At 43.7% G+C, this 21,028-nt stretch overlaps 1 protein-coding gene across 1 annotated transcript; it reads right to left on the bottom strand.

The window, feature by feature from the left end:
- Positions 1–1,385: 1,385 nt before the first annotated feature.
- Positions 1,386–17,591, bottom strand: fgfr4 (fibroblast growth factor receptor 4). Its single transcript, XM_061751184.1, has 21 exons — positions 17,032–17,591; positions 15,452–15,656; positions 12,374–12,561; positions 12,147–12,297; positions 12,011–12,061; positions 11,167–11,436; positions 10,931–11,017; positions 10,674–10,840; positions 10,471–10,594; positions 9,397–9,587; positions 9,170–9,308; positions 8,894–9,087; positions 8,679–8,824; positions 8,300–8,421; positions 8,113–8,223; positions 7,802–7,992; positions 5,280–5,402; positions 4,926–4,996; positions 4,713–4,850; positions 4,517–4,622; positions 1,386–2,346 (listed from the first exon to the last, which is right to left on the bottom strand). Exons 2-21 carry the CDS (start codon positions 15,561–15,563, stop codon positions 2,173–2,175), a joined length of 2,856 nt encoding a protein of 951 aa, XP_061607168.1. The 5' UTR covers positions 15,564–15,656; positions 17,032–17,591; the 3' UTR covers positions 1,386–2,172.
- Between the last annotated feature and the right edge of the window lie 3,437 nt (positions 17,592–21,028).

Below are 21,028 nucleotides of genomic sequence, written 5' to 3'. Positions count from 1 at the left end.
CCTTTAGATAAAAGTAAGATTTTTTAAAATGCTATTAAAATAGGCCAAATAATTTTAAAACAAAAACCATTCATATTAATAACAAAATAAAAGTAAAAGGAATTACACATTAAATGTTTTATAAAATATGCAAATAAAATAAAAAAATGCTATTTTAACAATATAAATCAAAACAGAAAATGAAAAATTAAAATAATTTAAAATGACAAACGTTTAAAAAAAACAACAAAAGAAAAATAAAACAAAAATGCTATTTAAAAAATCTTGAGGAAACAATTCTATGGTGAAAAATAAAAGTAAAAGAATTTAATTTATTGAAATTCAATAAAATTCTATGAAAAAAGTGGCAATTTTTAGGAATTGAAAATGTATACATTTATATTGCAATTTAAAAAAATGCGAATGATCATTTTTTAATTTGACTTGAGACTGCCTAGGCCTGTTTTCTACCGGTGCGTTAAACGCAAGTTTAGTTGTCTTCATTAAAAAAAAAGTTATTAAAAACTTTAAAGCAGAAAAACCAAAAATGCCATTAAAAATAAAAATACCAAAACAAAAAATTACAAAAATAAAAAAATGCAATGTACAAGAATCCCCCGATGACACACCTTGAGCTCATCTAGTTAAAATTATACTGTACTTTCATTTCACATAAACATAAAGACAATTAACAAATAAATTGGCTATTTCTCGGGTAACGTTGCAGAAGAAAATTTGTGGTAATTTACAAAAAAAAAAAAAATATATATATATATACAGTAAGTGAATGAACGTATTAAACTAAATATATAAATCTTTTGTGGTCAGCTTTGAGATTTTTCTCCTCGCTGAGGGGTGGGTTGGGTGCGGTGCATTTTCTGCAGCTGCTCTTGTTGGCCCAAGTGAATTAAGACTTTTTTATTTCAAAGATGGAGCCCTGGGCTCAAGATAGGGGGCTGTTTGTTTGGGGGTCTGGAAGTGTGTGTGTGGGTGGGGGGGAGTAAGTGTTTTATTAACATAATAAGAGCCCCTCTATCTTCATTTACACACAAGCTCCAGCGGGCCCACAGACACGCCCGTTTTAAAGGCCCTCATTGTCTGACCCGCCCGAGGACCCCCTCGCCCGGGGACCCCCTCGCCGGCACTCTGGAGGCTGGGTTGAAGGGTTAGCGCTTCACAAAGGAGACTGGCCAGCTAGCCCCCCGCCCACGCAGCGCACTTCTCCTTCCAGCTCCGTTCCCTGGTTGCTCCTCGATTTCAAATCAATCACACTGGCTTTCACATTCTGCACCCCCAGCAGTGACTGGGCTTGGGCTCCCCACAGAGTGCCCAAACTGGGACCCTCTGTCTACGGAGAGGGGGGAAAAAAGAAAAAAGAAAAAAAAACGGTCATGGAGAAAAAGGTGCTTGTTCAAATTGTTCTCAAATGCTATTTATTAAAAAAAAAATAAAGAAAACTACAATTAAATGGTATTTCGAAAAAATTAAAGAAATGCTATTTATTGAAAAAAATGCCTTTAAAAAGTCCTTAGAAAATCCAATTAAAAATATTATTTGTAAAACAAATCAAATCATAATAATGCTGTTAAAAAGTAAACAACAATTAAAATTGTATTAAAAAATATTAAAAATAAAATAAATGAGGCCTGGAGATTTTGGTCCAAACATTTGAGGCGTCACGCCATTTAGTGTCATACAAAATAATTTATAAAGGCAATTGTATTTGCATTACCACTTGATGATATATACATACAATATTTTATTATTCTAATATATTCACAGGAAATCATAAATTCAGGCACTTCCAACTTTTTCTTCTTTTTCTTTTAAGCACAAGAGATCCTGAGATTTAAGACTTTTTTTTTGTTTTTTTAAATAAGCAACACAAAAGTAAAATAATCTTATATAGAGAGATTTATAATTAACAATCGCTTCTTTTTTAACATAGCAAAATAAATCTATATATTTTTTTCCTTGTTAAAATAAAATGTCTTTAAAAATAACATTTTCACCCTTTCGGGCTCCTTCTGGCGTGTCTTCGAGTGGGTTTTAGTGCCGCGGTTTACGAAAACGTCCCAGCTGCTGGTGTCCAAAGTACAACATGTCCTCAGTGCTCCATACGTGTAAGCGTGTTTGGGGAGGGGGGGGGGGGGGGATGTCCATTTTTGGCCACCGACCGGCATTGGGGTCTTATCAGAGCGGCGTCTTGGGGTCCCCGTGGGGTCGCGCATCCTGGTAGCCCAGCAGGCACGGTTCGGTGGACAGGGCATCGTGGGTGAAAACAGAGTCGTTGTCCGAGGAGCAGGAGCTGGACGTGTCCTCGCACGACGGCGAGTACTGCTCGAACGGCGTCGACAGGTCCAAGTACTGCACAGAGAGGAGGGGGGGGGGGGGGCATACATGTTCATAAGGCTGGAAATAGCAAAAGAGCCACTGAGAACAAGAGTCGGCGAACTCCATTTTTGTTGTTTTTAAGTTCAGTGCAAGAATTTTGACATACTGTATAGGGGGCATTGCTTTATTGAACTTTTGCAAATTCATCAGTGCAACACGGGGCCGACTCCCATTTCCAAGATGGATGTTCAGAGGTTGAAAGTTGTGCTCTAGCTCGCGTTTTAGTACAAGTGAATGTTATTTATCATCTTTTGTATTGTATTGATAGGTTTGACGAATGTTTGGACCGCTATTGCACTTGTTCTTTTTTTTCTAAGCCCAATTTGTTTTCTTTCTGGAAACCTAGAGGATATTATCCAATTATTATTATATTTTTAAAATAGCTTTTTCTGTAGATTTTTAACAGCATTTTAATTTAAAAAAAAGAAATATATATATATTTTTTTATTTTTGTTACTTTTTTTTAGTTGTTTTCGATTTATTTAGAGATTTTGAAACATTTATTCTTTTTAGAATAGCATTTTTTTCTAAAGATTTTTGAAAATAGCATTTTAAGATTATTATTATTATTATTATTATTACTAGACTTATTTGAACTTTTTGAAATAGCATTTTAATTAACATTTTGACTTTAAAAATTTTAAATGTATTTTAATTTTTGTCATGGTTATTTTGATTATTTTTAAATGGCATTTAAAAAAAATATTTTCTTAAGATTACGATTAAAGCATTTTTGATTGATGAATGGATGTTTGTCATTTTTTTTAGAAGTTCTTTTAGGTTTATGTAGACGTTTTTACATCGTATTTCTTATTTTTTTACATAGATGATTTTCAGTTTGTTTTAATAACATACAAATCAAATTTTCTTGAGTTTTTCATTATTAGTTATAGGATTATTGCCACTGAAAAAGCAATTTTTCTTTTTTTAGTAGCATTTTTGTCTTTAGATTTTTAAAATAGCATTTGCATTTTTTTTTATTTTGAGTTTTTTTTTATTTTGAGTTTTTTAAAATAAAATAAAATTTCAATTTATTTATTTGAATGATTTTAAAAACAATTTTGTTTCCTTTTGAGTTTTTTCATTGCATTTTTTTTTAAATAGCATTTTTAAATCCGTTATTTACTGGTAGATTTATTTAGACTTTTTGAAAAAAAAATTATTATTATTATTTTTTTTTTTTACACAAGTATCTATACTTCTACATGAGTACAGAGTGTGAGTACTCTTCAGGAAATAGACACTGGATGGTTCTGCTGCAGAATATTGTGATGTGATGGTTTTTGGACAGGAATCGAGTTCATTTGTGGCTACTTTGCTTTTACATGTGACGGTGAAAACATCTGTTGTTCATCAACAAATCAATAACATGTAATTGCTCCCCACTTTGGGCCCAAAACATTTTGTTTAGTTTTTGGGGGTTTTGTACTGAATTTAACATCTTAGTGAAAGAATTGAGGCCATCTGGCTTGCACGTGTGTTAGCATATGCCAGGAGTGGGAAAATTTGGGGCCTTTAGGGCCCAAATTTGGTTTTGAAAACTGATGGATGGGGCAAAGATGAGGTTATAAAATGGCTTATTGTGTATGCAATATGTCAAATAGTTTATTGATATTTTAAAAATATTGTTAATGAACCCGCCTGTTCTTTTTGTTCCACGGATAGAGCAAAAATAATCAAGTAAACATGGTTTTGTGCCTACCTTGTCACATTTCGTTTAAGATAGCCAGAAGAGTTTTAGAGTAGCTTAGCTTAGCGTTGTTAGTGTAGCGTAACTCACTGCTGACAGAAAGATACAGTATGTAATGAATGTTATCTTCGTTTAGTTTAGCTCCGCTTGTTTTTGTGTGTGCCTCAATGCTTCAAGTGTTCAAGGTAGTGAGCAGATACAGGATGTATTTCTTTTTGTTTCTTCAGTTTTAGCTTATCCGAGCTTAGCATAGCGTGCATGTGCCAGTGAACACCATTAGAATCTAATGACCGAGCGATCCTTTGCTAATATTCTGTTTATCTTTTTGGTCCATGTTTCAGATATCTTAGTTTGGCTTAGCTGATGCAGTATGTTAATGACGTTTATTGTATTTCAGCACTTAGCTAGCGTTGGTGTATTTGCTTAGGTTAGCATAGTAGATGTTGTGCTTACCTCATCAGAGATGGACAGCAGTACTCTGTCCAGTTCTTCCACAAGCTGTTTGAAGGTGGGCCTCTGGGTGGGAACAGCATGCCAACACTCGCGCATCATCATATAGCTTCATGGAACAGCAAAAAAAAATTGCAGATTGTTAGAAAGTTAGTCAAGACAAATCAACTCCTTGCCTGTGGTGACTATTTAAGCTTACAGTTCGTGGGTGCAGTTGGAGGGCTTGTCCATGCGGTGTCCTTCCTTCAGCAGCTTGAAGAGCTCCTCGACAGGAATACCGGGGTACGGCGAGCCCCCTAGGGTGAAGATCTCCCACATGAGCACGCCGAACGACCACCTGCAAAATGGTGAGGTGAGCGGTTTTAAAGGACAGTTGGATCGTTTTTGACAGTTGGTGGTGTGTGGTGCTTACACGTCGCTCTGGTGCGTGTATACCCGGTCGAACAAGGCCTCGGGTGCCATCCACTTCACTGGCAGGCGTCCCTGCATTCGGGGGGGGGGGGGGGGGGAGCACACAGACACAGATTAGAATTCCACCCCTGGGTTGCCGTGCCAACACAGCTGCACGCATTTAAAACTACAACTTTCATTGTCTGACTGTAAAAGACACCTCCCCGCTAAATAAAGTCTGGCCAAAGCTGCCACCACTCCACCCTCCCCTAGTTTCTAATTACATCCCATTAAGCCGCCTGCCAATCAAGAGCTAAACATCTGACTGGTGTCTTGAAGTACAGAGCAAAGTGGCAGAGGAGGAGCCGAGACTCACATTGGTGGTCTTCTTGTAGTAGTCGATCTGGTGGACGCCCCGAGCCAGGCCGAAGTCGGCGATCTTCATCACGTTGTCCTCCGTCACCAGGACGTTCCTGGCCGCCAAATCTCGGTGGATGCACTGCGAAAACAAAACCCGAGAGAGGGAGTGGTATAAGACTGTCCGTCCATTCAGGTCTAGAACCAAACACCTCATGCATTGAAGAAAACCAACTGAACCCCACATGAAAAGCTCCCTCTAAAGAAGAAACAGCTAACAGAATCCAGGCTGTTCAGGGCGACTGTCCGTCTCAGCCGGTTGGGTTGTGATGGAGAAACAGAGTAGAGGAAAAGAAGGTAGATAGAGAGAGAAGACAGAAGTGAGGGGTTGAGCGACCAGGGGAGGGACAAAAGGACAATGGGCACAACAACAGATGTATCAACAACAGTAATAGTCCGTTGACGACAGCAGCAATGACTACAAGTCAAGGTCAGCTGTCTTTGGACGAGAGGCGGAGTACACCCTGGGCAAGTCGCCAGCCACTACATAAAAGTACTTATGCATTATTTATTTGTTGCATTTTTCTTTTTTTCTTCAACTTTGTTCTTGAAGGAATGAGAATGCAAGCTGTATTATTTCTCAAATGGTTTAGGTTAATGTATCAGAATGAAGTATTTGTGGTGTGGGATGACTTCGGAAAGGATATTGGGTGCATTCATTCTTCGCGATACCATCATTTCACCAGGAACTCTTGTGTGATAGTGGAAGACTTAACTTCTTCTATTCACCCTTCAAGTTCTTCCAAAGTCTTTGGTTTGGTCAGAAAAAGTCACACGAAAGTCCAAACTTAGTCCTGTCTGGCCACGACGACCCATACATGGCCCCAGAAAGTGGACATTCAACCATTTATGAACAACAATAGCTAAATGTGGAGGGGCCTATCTTTCATAAAAATCTAATATTCAACATTCTCCCAAAAATTGATAACTGGCAAGATTTAATCTTGTTGCATGCTAAGGTACCTTCTGGGATTCATGGTATCACAAAGAATGAATGGACCCGCAATCGTGGCCTGGGTCATCCCACATTACATCATGACATAGATTCTCATACATTCAAAAAACAAGTTAACAAACACAAACAAATTTAGAAAAAAATATGTTGAATTCTCATACATTAACAGACAAACTCTAAATAGGAATGCTGCAACTGAGATTCAAACCCAGTACCTCGGAACTGTGGGGCAGACATGCTCACCACTAGGACAAGTTCAACTTGGGCTTTACTTTTTTAATACAAGGCTAAATGTCTGTTCTGGTCTAAGTCAACATACAGGCAGAATTTTACTGAACGCAAACATCTTTATATAGAAAAGCGTGAGTTTCAAGGGGGCTTTTGAAAGGCACTGTTTATTTGACTTGAATGGGTGTCATTAAGGCTTATTTTGGTTTTCATTCGAAATAGACTAAGGCTTTTTGCGAGACCGGCCTCGGTTTGCGGGCCTCCACATAATGGAGGGTTACTTTCAGGCGCTGGCAATGGCCTCCCAGCCCAGAAACCTGATGCCTCCGCCCAGTCTGTTTGCTAACAGATTTATGGCGGCGCTAAAAGGGACAAAAGCCTGAAGATGGCAGGGACGGACAGATGGATGGAGGAGAGTAAACAGGACTGGAGTCCGAGATGGCGGCTGGCAGACAAAGAAGTGTGTTGATAAGTGAGAGCTGGGAGCATGCTGGGAACATAACAAGAAAAGAAAGATTGGGGGTTGAGAAGATTGCGAAAATGACCCATCTGGTCTATTGATCTGAAGGCAGTGTGCCCATTAAACACCCCCGATTCACACTGAAACACTTTGGAGATATTGACTCTCTGAGGACATCACATTTTGAACATTCGTGTTCCCATCTTGTTGGCTACACTTCCTATCCATGCTTGCAAATGCATTCTAGTGGTTGCATTAACATCCAATACCACAGTGAGTGGCCCAAAGCCGCCAACCAGAAGACATCTGGCTTTTATGCTACACAAACAAAAACTTTAAACTCTCTATAAACAGTTATCCAAATGTGAGACTGTGTCGCCCGCTATAATGAGGTTCACATTTCTCAAGCAACCATTATATCGCGGATCATTTTTTTACTGGATTTTTTTTTACAGTTTTGGGACAAATCTGAATTTATAGTTACGTGCATTCAGTGTGGGACCCGCTACACTGTTTTTGTGTCGTTACAGTAAACTTCAACTAGGAGTGACAGATAAACAGATTGGAGCAAGCACACATTTCCCCTTATTTGGAGAACAGTTCCAGCGAGAACAGGCACATTTTAATATGTTTAAGTGTATTTTAATAAGTTCAAATGTATTTTAAGTGTATGGATGGGATAAAAGAATGTTTCATATGGTCTCTATCGCAGATTTTCAACACTTGCAGGTGGGTCTGGAACATATACTCTGCAAGAAACGGGTTCACTGCACTGAGGAACTGGATCAAATATTTCTATAACTTTAGAAGTAGTTCACTGAATGAAGTCAAGACATACCCGTTTGGAGGCCAGGTACTCCATCCCTCGGGCCACCTGGTAGGCGCAAGAAAGCAAGTCCTTGAAGGTGAGCTGCTCCTCGGGCACCTTGGTCACGTCGAAGGTGTAGTCCATGCCCGGAGGCCTTCGTGCTCGCAGGTACTCCCGCAGACTGCCTTTTGAGGCGTACTCCACTAGTACATACAGAGGTCCTGGTTTTGCAGGTCGGGCCACAAAGAGGACAAAAAACTAAGTTGGTTCTGTTGTGAATCAGGGCCTAAGGCTCACTCCCTCAATCACTTTGTCGGGCCGTAGTTGTAGGTCTAACTCACCGTCTTGAGTGCAGACTCCAAGCAGGTTGATGATGTTCTTGTGTTTGTCCATCACCTTCATCAGTTCCATCTCGGAGATGAGGTCTGCGAGATCTTTGTCGGTGGCATCGTCTATAACGAGAAAAACAGACCTTTTTTAATACAGGCAGTTCTTTTGAAGTTATAATTTTAATTGGACAATTTGTACCTTTGAGCATCTTCACCGCTACAGTGGTGGCCTGGTCTGGTGAGTCCTTGTTGATGCCATAGGCCTCAGCTCTAACCACTTGGCCAAAGCATCCTTCCCCCAGAGGTTTCCCCAGTGTCAAGCTAGAGCAGAGGATGGGAGTTGGTTAAAAATAAGTGCTGAACCCAGCCATAATTTGGGGCTCCGATTTTTTTCAAACATAGGTTCCTTTTTAGGTCCCCCGCATGACCAGAGAGCTACAATTTAAAGTTTTGTGTCTGATTCCTGGGAACTGAAGCCAAACTGGAAATAAATGACTATTGTTGAGGCTCAAGACACAGCTAATTGACATGACAGATTTTTGTACAACCTGCGATGGAAGTTATTTCAGGTATCTTACTTGTCCCTGGGGAACTCCCAGTCAGGGTCATATGGTAATTCAAACTCCATCACTCCGGCCAGCATGGGAGAGCAGCTGGATGAAAGGCGAGCCACCCTCATCAGAGACGCACTGGACTTCCCTGATGAGTTTGAGTCCACCGAGTACTGAAACGATGAATAAACTTTAGCTCTTACTCTTGAATCATGAAGACAAACCTTTGCCGTGATATGCACCTGTCTTCGCAGCGGGAACTTGGAAAGCTTCTGGACCGGTAGGGCATCAAACTGTTCCCGTCTGGGGTGGACTTGCATCCGACACAAAACCACGATGACGATGGCCATGATCAGAGCCAGGAAGCCACAAGCGTAGATGATGATATCAGTGTACTTGGTCTCGATGGTGTCCATGGAGTCTGCAGCTTGTTCCTCTGCAGCAAGTTGGGAACAGTTCATAAGTTGTTCAAACATGGCACTGAAAGTTTGTCAAATCTGAAGACATTTTTCTTTTACCCGAAAGGACGGTGAGCCAGGCCGACTGGTAGGCAAAACCAATTGAATTTCCAGCCAGACATGTGTACTCTCCTGCATCATCCATGGTGATTTTAGACAAGTAGAGCACCTCCACCTCGGACATGTTCAGACTGCCAGTCTACATCAAATATTAGAGACAAAAAAAAAAAGTCAGAACCATCAACTTTGCGCAAAAACAAGACCCTGGACATCGAAATGTCACCAACCTTGAGAACCTGGACGTAGGGCGTCCCGTCAGGACCGTATCGGCTGCCGTTTCTCTCGATGTGTTTGAGCCACTGGATGTGTGGCTGCGCGTCACTGTAGACTTTACAGTGGAACTGGACATCGCTGCCCACTACTGCTGTGGTGTTGGCCGGTAGACCTGCCTGCAGGATGGGCCTATGGGGGGAGCGCTCTGAATGGGAAACAGGGTGAGCAAGGATGAGCAAAGGATCTGGCTGGAGGTACCTCCATTATCTCACGTTTAAAGGTGATTCAAGGGCAGTGAGGTAAAGATAGGCCAAGGGCAGATTTTCAGAAATACTGAAAATTGGGAGGTCAAAACTATCCTTTGTTAGAAAACTATTCAAGCTTCATAACAACTTCCCTAAAATAGTTGTCAATGTCATATTCAAGCTTGCACAAAAGCCAGAAATGGCTTTTTCAGATGGAATTCGGCTCCAATGACATCGCTATTTACCATCAGGCCACCAGGGTCTCTTTGATCAGCAGTTAGTCTCGCTCTCTGATCTCGTTAACTGTCTCGTTAGTCCACTCCCCCAGTCGGCCGGGAAGGGGAGACTGACCCCGCTGTGGACGGACAGCCAACAAATGAACAAACAATCCTGCCGCCCTCCTCGATCTCCAGTCACAGGTCAGGTAGAAAACTGCTTTGGTTGCCTGACCGTCCACATCCTGCACCACGACTGACGCCAGGCGCCCCGTCACCTTTTGGTCAACCACCCTCCTCCCCCACCCCCTCTCCCGATTATGCTTCCCCTCACACTGGAGGCTTTCATTTGGAGGCGTGATGCTTTTTCCACAAGAGCTAACTAATGACCACTGCTGGGGCTGCCATGAATACAGTCAGTCAGATGACATGGCTTGAAATTCAAACTTTTAAGATCTAATTCGTTTTATGGACTTACTGTTTACAACCTCAGCCCAGGGAAACATTACTTTTTAGCATTTCAGCATGCACAAGCCAGGTCTAAAAAAAAATGTGCTTCAAGACACTCAAAGTCAAGAAACGTAAAGCAAAATCCCCCCCGGACTGACACAAAATTTCTGAATCTTACCCAGGACATCAAGAACATAGCTGTGAGAAATGGAACCATATTTATTTTCCACCATGCAGGTGTAATTTCCTCTGTCTGAAGGCACAACGCTCTCCATCACCAGGCTCCAATGTTGATGCCTCAGCTTGCAAACAAAAAACACGAAGCAATGAAACTTACTGTTCAGAAAATGTCAATCAAAAGGAGAAAGAAAATGTTATTACCTTGATGCCCCCAATACGGTGCTCGCCTCGAAACTCCCTTCCATTTTTGAGCCAACGAATACTGGGCATGGGGCTCCCCATGGCCGGGCAACGAAACTTCACTGTGTTGCCTGCCGGGACAGCATACAGGTTCTTCTCCATACGCTGAGTGTGGGTCCAATAGGGACCTGTGAAGACCAAGCCACAGACTAGGTTGCAGCCTTCAGGTGCACTTAAAAAAGCTCATTCAGAAGCTACGTTACAAAACATGAACGCACCTCTTGAAAGATAAACGTGATCATTTTCAACCTCAGATGAGTCTTCCAAGCCGTTGTCCTCATCGTCATCCCCTGAGCCCGACGACTCTACAGAATTAGGAGATTCAATGGTAACTGATTCTATGTTATGCTATGATTTAGTGGGTTTACGACAGTGTCATGGAATGGTACCCTGTACACACACACTGTACCGTGAACGGTTGGGTATAGATCGGTTATTTCCTTTGCATCCTTACCGGTCACAGTGACAGTGAAGTTCCTCACGGGTCCTCGGGTACCGCGGAGGGCGCACACATAAACTCCCGAGTCCTCGTATGTGACGTCGGCGATCTCCATGACAGTGCCACGGATCTGGATTCGGGGCGTGGGCGCCAGCCGAGTTCCCTCTTTATACCAATTGACCGCCATGCCTGGCCGAGTGGTCATGTCACAGCGCAGTTTTAGGACATTGCCTGGCTCGAGGAGGACATGCTCCGTGGTCTCCTCACTCAGGTCCCCAAGAATATCTGTTTCGAGTTACCAAAAAGGGTTATGGTATCACTCCCACTATGCATGTCATTGCTGTTTGATAGCAGGACTGCACAAAAAAATATTTAGGGACATTGTGTTTTAATCTAACAGACCAATCAGTGGATTGCCTCTTCATCTAACATTCTGAAGGCAGTCGGCATCCCCCCATTGTATCTCATCCCCAAACAATGACATTTCCATGGTGACAAGGACTTGACTGACCGACCCGACCCAAACCCGCCACCCCCACTCCCTTGAGCTGCTTAATTTTGTTGTCCCTTTTGTGGATTTTTGTGGGACGGAGAGCAATCAAGCAAACACATTGAAACTCCCTCTCCTCTTGGTTCATTTTAAACAAGCGTAGAAAATGAGCGACGAGGAGAGAATTAAGGTAATGAACATGTCGTAGTGTGATAGTAGAGTAGATGAGCGAAAACCCAATGGGGGTGGTGAAGGTTCACTGGCGATCTGGAGGTCTCACTTTCATTCTTCTCAAATCTCTGACCACAGTGTCCACTTACATTAAAGACTATTGTCAAGTCTGGGAAAAGATTTCATGCATGACGTTACCTTGTGGGATCGCTGTTTTTGTCAAGTCCACCGTTTTGGAAATAATGGTACCTGTGCAAGAGAATTGCAATGTTATAAATAAAGGCTAGTGATGTCTGATTGTTAGTCGGACAGGGCCTGTAGGACTACGTCTCACCCGGAAGGACATCTAGCCACGCCGACTGCATGGCTTGCACGGTTTTCCCGCCATGCTTGTTCTCGGCCATGCAGATGTACTCGCCGGCATCCTCCATGCTGATGTTGGACAGATGCAGTGTGTTCACCTTGGACGCGTTGCTCCGCAGGGGCTAAACACAAACCAGGTGACTTAAGTACTGAGCTAAAAAAGCCACATCTTTTTGAAGGCCCGTCTGCTGATCTCACCGTGAGGGGTCTGAGGCGTGGTGGTCCTCCGGGGCCCCGGCCTGCCCCCCCGAGCTCCACCTTTAACCACTGCACCTTGGTGGACGCCGGCCGGTGAACTTTACACAGCAGCTTCGCCTGACCGGTCACTGTTGCTGTGATGTTTTCTGGGTAACCTGGCATGATCAGAGGCCTTGGCATTCGAATATCTGGACGGGGAAAACAGATTAGAAATGTTATACCTGTAGGTACAGTTCAATCAGTGTCCTAATAGTCCTGGCCTGAAGGCGTTAAGACACAACAATTGTAACACATCCTGCTGGATTTAGTTGGACCCTGAAACATCCGGGATCAGAAGAACATCGTGTTCCTACCCGACCGAGGCCGCTTAATGCCACCAGGAAGTGGTGATAGAGTGCCCAGATAACCTGGCTACTATCGTGTCACCATCGGCCACAGTGGCCTCCATTCATTGGGTCACTCGCTCCATTCATGTGCTCGCCCACTCGCTCTGCTCGCAGCATATGTGCTCCGCGGCCGGGGACCTCCATTACCGCTCAGTCACTCAGAACGAGCAATTTTCCAGGGCAATTTTCTGTTTGATTGCTTCCTGCAAGCGCTTAGTGAAAAGGCAATCTGTTCCCTTGTCAGAGTGAAGTGTTGCCCCTTTTTTGCACTAACTGAACCAAAGTACACACACTGCTAATGTACTCGGGAACAAACCGCACAATTGCAACATTGAGGATGGAAGAAAAAAAAACTGCAGACTGCAAGGAAACACAAATCAGTTTGTTCACAAAGTTCAGGAGACAGTGGGGTCGCCGCAGTCCGGGGGCCTCATGCTAATGAACTTGCAGGGACAGGGACGGCCGTGCCCCGCCGTTGAACTTAAGGCAGGGTGTGAATTGTCACCCAGAGGCGAGGGGGCAAACAAAACAAGGCACAAACACAAACAAACTGCGAGACAGGCGGCCGGGCGGCGGCCTGGCAGCGCAACTCGCCGTCTAACAGAATAAATTGTGCATGAATTCAAACGCAAAGGCTGCCGGGTGTCAAAACAATAAGTCTGAATCGCCAAAGCGGCTTTCAAGTCAAGCTGTCAGAGTGACGAGCCTCTCGGTGGTCCCGCTGAATGGCCTGACCAGCAGATGCACCCCCGGGAAGAAAACAAAATACGGCCCAACGTTAAAGATTCTTTGGCACGGTCACTGCTCCTTGATGTTGCCCCCGCCATTCGGACCACAAAGAATCCCCTTTTTTGTTGCTCTTTTGACTCTGTGCCAGCGAGGATGCACCTCAGTCAAGCGGAGACCTCTCCCAAAGCAAAAAAAAAAATTTGGGGGGGGATGTATAAGAAAGATACCCATCTTTCTCATACGCCTTCAATGTCATGAATTTATGTGATCAATTGAGATGAATATTGTTGATGCGACCAAGTTTGCATTTTCCCCACTTTTGTTAATACTGTGAACATTTTTGTACATTTCTGTCCATCCGTAAATGTTCATGAAGTACTGTATCTCAGGATGTTTGGTTGTGGTTCTCTCTAGTGGTCTTGAGATCGCACATTTCACTAACCAGATTCATTACATGAGATCTGTCCTTCAGCCCTTTAGTTTCTTTTAATTGAACACTCATGCAAAACCCTCCTCAGAGGCAGTGAGAACAGTGAGAACGTTTGAAGACCGTTGTTAAAGATTCTGACAATGGAACATTTTTGTTAATACTGCAAACATGTTTGTACATTTCCGTCCTTCTGTAACTTTGGACGAAGTATTTTGGACATTATTTCTTGTGGTCTCAACATAACACGTTCTTGGAGGAGGTTGGAATGTGTCTTAGAACTGTTCTTCAAGCTATGATCCATCTTCGCTCATCTCTCTTGCAAATAGAGTCAGGGGGGCGTCTATGGAGCAAGCCCCAGCTAGCCTCCCTTCAGGTAAGAGAAAACCTCCGTGCTTGATGCCCTCCAGCAAGCATCAACATTGTCTTTCATCGGCCCCAGCAACAACAAAAAAAAACATCCTTTAATTTCCATCTGTGGAAAACATTTCGGTGGGTTGTCCGTCTTATTGCTTTTGGCACTTGTTTGAAAAGCATCAATGAAAAACTGGTCGGAAGAACACCGCCCCATCCCTCCCACCACCGCCTTCCTCTTCTTCTTCTTCTTCTTCTTCTGCAGCTGGCATGCGCAGATTTACACTTCCGAGCCTCGGGGTTTGCAGCAGATCAGGTAGCACTTTTCGCGGCAGCCAAAACACACTTTGCCCCCGTTGCGCTCTACACCTCGCTGGAGGTGAAGGGACTGGGAATTTACAGTGGAACCACCAAACTCACATTGGAATTCAACCAAATTCAGGGGGGGAATAGCCTCCTCTTGTCCAGCCAATATCTCTTTTTACCATCCAGGTAGTGGTTTAGTCAAGGGAACTGGCCGGAAATTAATATTTTTGATTTCAGGGTGGCAGCATGGTGGTCTAGGGCTTTGCACATCTGCCTCACAATTCTGAGGTTCAGGATTTGAATCTCAGCTCTGGTCTATCTGTGTGGAGTTCTCTCTGTGCTTGTGTGGGTTTTCAATGGGTACTCTGGCTTCTGCCCACATTCCAAAAGCATGGATATTAGAGGTTGATTGAAGACCTAGCTATGAATGGTTGTCTGTCTGCAGTATACGTATACCGCAATTGCCTGGCGACCAGTCCGGGGTCTACCAGCCTGTCACCCAATGTCACCTGGGATAGGCTCCAGTTCACCTGTGACCCAAATGGGGACAACAGAAAATGGATGCATGGATGACTGAGGGGTAAATCCGAAAACCGAACCGGGGATATTCTTATTGTGGGGCAGTATCGCAAACCAGTCAAGGGACTCTAGGAATTGACTTCAGTTTTTTTTCCAGGAAAGCGGTCCTCTAGTAAATTGGAGCTAGTGCCCTAACTAGAACCAGTTGATTACTTTTCAGTCACAGAAGCAATTCAGTGCCAGAAATATGTTGAATCCAAGTGCTAGACTTAGATATTGGACTACAGTAATGAGCACAACAATGGGCACAACGACTGCCGCACCAGTATCAGTAATTGCCAACCTCCTTTCCTTTACCTTTCGTTCTTCCCGCTCTGTCGTGGGATCTGGCTGAGAGTCGGTTGGAACAGCAGAGCAGGAGCAGGCACAGCGCGCAGACCCTCACCATCCTGATCTTCTCGAGGCTCATTCAAAGGCTGCGATGTCAACGCAGGAAGCCCGGATTCGGCCTCACACGCTGGCTCCTGGCATCGGCAACGCCGCCGGTCCTCAAATCTGGATCCTGCGGAGGCAAAACAACGTAGGACTGATGGGTTATTGTGCCTTTTCCCGAGGTTCTCTTCAAAATCCAAACTAAAGAGTGACTGTTTGGACTGGGAGCAGCTGCATTCTTAACCAGATGCCCTGCGAATTGCCCCGCTCGTCTGTTGCGTCCTACATTGTCCAGGGCTCTCCCCCTGTGTCATGAATGAGGAGCGGGGCTGTTACCGCCTGTTGTTTGTCAATGGACGGTGCTCAGGGCCAGCCCGGGATAATGGGCCCTGACTGGGGGAAAACACTTGAAACTTGCCAGGGAGACACGGAATATGAAGGTCAAACGTCTCCCGCTTGGTTCCATGCCAATTGATCAATCTGTCCACTTTCTTGCGGACATTTCGGGTCAAAGTGATGGGGGGGGGGGGGGGGGGGGAGGCCCTGGAGGTACTTTTTCTTTGATATTGAGCTGATGGAAAATAACTCATCTCGGCTACCAGTCTTGATGAATCAATCACTTTCTGTCTATGTGACGTCTCGACACACACACACACACAAAATCTCTTAAATGCAAATTGGGTCTCCAGTTATCTGCCGTTATTATCACAAAAGACAACAGCATTTAAATGCACGAGAGAGATAAACCGGCGCTTTCTGGCTCTCTCAAGTCTGCACGAGAACGCTGTATTGTATTTTGTGATTTCCCACAATAACTAGCACAAAGCGGGCGTTATCGTGTATCTGGATTGAAATTTCAATTTAACAACTTAATGGCGTTAAAGTCAGTTATAGCAGGAAAACACGGCAGGAATAAGGGTGTATTTAAATTAATGTTTCGATGCAGTTTGTCGAATAAAACATATTTGTCATGGAAATAGAAAACTTCAATTTCCATACCCAACTCTGGCAACTTTCTACTTTTCTTATAGTGTGTTTTTTGTTTTTTGTTTTTTCATATAGCTACATATGGATTTAGCATTTCACATTTACAATCTGGTTTAGGTGATTTTATAGTATGAAATCAGTGCTAAATCATCCCAAAACGAAAAAAAAAAAAAAAATCTAACAAACTTTTTGAAAGGCTTTAGGAACCGAGCCGAGTTGCGAGCATCCTTAAATTGCACTTCAAGTTGCGAGGCGTGCAAACGTGCCAAAAGTCCAAAGTCCACGCGCTGCACACACACGCGCGCGCGCGCGCACACACACGGGCAGGCAGGCGCTCTTCAGCCGGGCTCAATGTCCAAAGCAACTCATCGCGCTGGCTGTCTCGCAAACAAGCATTGCATTTGAAACGCAATGCACATTTCATTCAAATAGAAATAGAAATGAAGCGTGGAACTTTTTTTTTTTTTTTTTTTTAGGGGGGGGGAATGAATGAAACAACACATTTGGAGCTCACGCACCTCTTGTCTCCTCACAGTTGTTGTTGTTGTTGTTGTTGATTTTTTTTTTTTTTTTTTTTTTTGTGGAGGTGCAATCACTCCTTATCCCAGCGCTTGATATATCGAAATCCTCATTTGGATCACGTAGTCCACTTGGTGCCACTTTAAAAGAAATACCAAATCACGTTTCTTAAGTGGGCTCTTGCGTATCCGCAGGCTTCTAAATCCATCAGAACCACCATCCACAGTCAGGCCCCCGGCCCAACACCCCCCGCCCCCCTCCCTTCCTCGAGTGGCGACAGCTGCCCGGCCCCTGGTGCGAGGACAACCACTCAAAGTACATCCATGGAGGGGCACACAAGGGGAAGGTGGTCCTCTCCCCGACCACCGGCGCGACAGTTTATCCGCTTAAGGAGCGCTATAGCCCGCGTGAGTCCCGTCTTGGCTTCGGCGCCTTTTTTTTTTTTTTTTTTTTTTTTTGGACGGGTAGTCTGAGCCGGCGCGTCTTTTTACGCAGCGTCCTTGCTTCTCCTCCTCTCCCTCCAATTCTGTCAGGCTTTATCCGCGCGGAGGTCTCCCACTGACCCTCCTCCGAGACTCAGCAAAGTGAATGCGAGACGGCGAGATTTTGCGAGAGCGCCTGCGTGCGTCCGCGCTGCAGCTCGGCTCCAACTGCACTGCCGCCACACCAGCACGCAGCCACAACAACAATAGTGTGAGTGGCTGGGGGAGGGTGTGTGTGTGTGTGTGTGTGCGTGTGTGTGTGTGTGTGTGTGTGTGTGTGAGAGAGAGAGCGAGAGAGGGGAGGGTGCACTTCTGTTACCCCCCAATAATCGCCCGCCCCCCCTTATTTCATCCCTGGCAAATAAAGAAAAAAAAGAAATCTCAAATGCAAAACATCTTGTAACTAGCTATGATCAACTTTTTGTTTTTATTTGTATATTTTTTTTTTATATATAGATGATTTTGACTGAGTAAAATGTTTGCCTGGTCGCGTGCCACACCCGCCGTAAATCGGGTTATCAAAACGATTTATTTTGAATTTTGAATTTAGAATTTTGAAAACAAGCGCCTTAATTGCCCTGAATGCAAACATGGCGCGGAGGAGGGGACGCTCTGTGGCCAAGACGCATCCAATTAAGTGGCTTTATTGAGTGAATGCTTTTAATTACATCAGCAAGGAGAAGGGAAGGAGGGGGAGAGAAGTAATCCCATTAGCCCCTCCTCTTTAGCTTTGCTGCTATGATTTTTGTATTTTTTTTTTTTTTAAATCTTATTAAAAGATTTTTTTACAATGCCCTATAAAAACATCTCCTGATATGATGCAGTACAACTACAATAATAATATTGTTAAACTGATCCACAGGCTAATGGACACTTTATTAGGTACACTTGGTGATATGTAAGAGCTTACATGCATTATTATTATTTTTTATTTGTATTTTTTTTACATGCATTATTATCCTGACAGTTTAATTCTTCTTATTTAATTTAATTGGATGGCCAAAATATTAAGGACATCCACAATAAATTACTAATTATGCAGTCAGGGTTGGTCCGACTTTATTCATTATTGATCATTTTATATAATGGTCACACTGTAGATAGTAAAAAATAAAATAAAAAAAAACATTACTATAATAAAAAAAATTGATTTTTTTGAGAATGAAGTCCTAATTTTAACAATACAACGGGAGAAAAATGTTTAATATTGTATGGAAAAGTGGTATTTTTTGTAAGAATGAGATCCCTAATTGAGAATATTAAGTCCATTTTCAAGCATGTTAAAATTTCTTTTCACCCATGACCCTTGAAAATGGATGGATGGATACTTCATTTGAAAAACCTATGAAGAAAAATATCATTTGTTCTTGAAAAAAACAAAATAGTCTACACAATAGGAATTTCCATCAATTATCATCAAACATGTATTTAGAAACAAATCCCTCAATTCACTCGACATGCTCATGGCAACCGTTGTAACCAGCAATGCATCATGGGCGATGACGTCTTTATCACATCCGATGTTCTTCCTCCAGGCAAGCTGATGTGTCCAATAAGGATTTTGTAGTACAGCTCAAAGGTAAGCGTATAAACAAGTGCTATGTTGCGTTCAGGACAACACAGAAGAGTTTGACACGCACAAACATGACCCGCCCCCTCCAAGCCCGATCAGCGCCAGTGGCCATTAAGCGCAGCCCTTATCTGCTTTATGACTTCCTTTATTTGTGTACTTTGACTTTCGCCGTCGAGCACCGTCTGACCCCGAGTAGTACCAAAGGCCAAAGCCCGAAATTTATGTCAACACTCGCGCGGCTGAAGCTAAACGGCGCGCACGGTGTCCTTCCCCTTCGCCGAGTTATTTGGCGCCCCCCCGTGCAAAGTGGGAGTGCCCCCCCCCCCCCCCCCCTCACCGCACACACTCGTCTTTAAGTGGCGTTCCTCAGAGCGTGGCAGTGACTCGGTTGGTTGGAGCGGGTATCATGTAACCGTGGTTTGAATCCGGGTCAGGACCTTTGTAGCTCATGGTTGCCCCCCCCCCCCCCCACCCCACCCCCTTTCATAATACATCCTGTTTGTCATCACAATAAAAGCGGAGGCGCAACAATAATCTTTCAACATTACTGCACAATCTGGAGTTGACTTAGTTGAGGGCTTTAACGACTGTGGCTAACCCATTAGCTCCAAACCATGTCTCCTCCGAGGAAAGCGTTTAACATATCATGTATGATTTCTCATAGGAAATAATATCAATATAAATCATCTGGGGCAGCACGGTGAGCTCGCTCTCAAGAGGGAGCAATTGAACCCAAATGGCTGACTTCCTGTTCAGTTTGGGGCATGGGCCATTGAGACTTTTTGGTGAGTTCTGTTATGTTAAACGCGTCCACCTAATTTGTTGTCAATCGGTGAAAGTGGTGGCGGGGGGGCTGAATCTTTCTAACTGAACGAATTTGCCCCAAAATGGCTGCTTTGAACCCAAATGGCTGACTTCCGGTTCATTTAGGGGCATGGGTCCTTGAGACTTTTTCATACATCCTGTTATGATGGACATGTCCTACCAATTTCGTGTCAATGGATCAAACAGGTGACTGGGGCTAATTTCCCCCCCCCCCCAACTTTTAGTACGGAGCAGCACGTCACATGACATCATTAACTACAACATCAGTTGCATGCAAATGGCGTTGAAAAGCACTAAAGATATGCTTTTGAAAGAAGATGCTTTAAATGTGAAAGGGACCTGATGTTGCCATGATGTGCCCCCCCCCCCCCCGCTGTGACACAGACTAATGAGCGAGGAGCCACACCTCGTGCATTCTTCCTGACCTTTAGCCCACCTCACTTTCCCTCCCCACATAACCTCGCCCAATCATCATCATCTACCACAGCTCAGCCCCTTCCACCCTCCTCCTCAATGTGTTATCAGTTGTCAGTCACCAACCATTGCTGCCCCCCACCTCATTAGCATAAGTATGCAAGGTGTGGGGCCATCATTGCTATCTGGACCCGGGGGCACCGGGAGTGGAACCGGCCGATATCAGTGATGTCATCAGATAAAAGCGACGGGACGCCGCAGGAATCTGATCCTATCACGGTTGATTTAGTTTTTGGGAGACGCGAAGATAACCCCGAAATACTACTACTGTACTACTACGTCACCAAGTTGGTACCTATCTAATCACAATAGGAATTCCAATGGTCTGGTGGTTCAACAAAAAACCACAAAAATCTGTAATCTTCTTTGAATGTGATTGTTTCAGCTGTGAACCCAAATGATTTGGTGCTTGAAAAAGTCTAAATTCAAGCTCAAATCTCAAGTCACAACAAGGGAACTGTTATTTGTGAACGGAAGGTGCTCGTTTCGGACTTGGCGTCTCGTATTATTGCGCGCGATGTTCATACCGATCCGCTCACAGTCATTGAGAAACCTGAACGTTTCGGTGGTTGAATGACTCGGAATTTCACCTAAAATTTCAATTAAATAAAAAATCGGAATTGCTAAGCAATAAATAGCATT

This window comes from Phyllopteryx taeniolatus, chromosome 17, assembly GCF_024500385.1.
Source record: "Phyllopteryx taeniolatus isolate TA_2022b chromosome 17, UOR_Ptae_1.2, whole genome shotgun sequence".
Lineage (NCBI taxonomy): Eukaryota > Metazoa > Chordata > Actinopteri > Syngnathiformes > Syngnathidae > Phyllopteryx > Phyllopteryx taeniolatus.
This window is presented reverse-complemented; position numbering and strand designations above follow the sequence as displayed.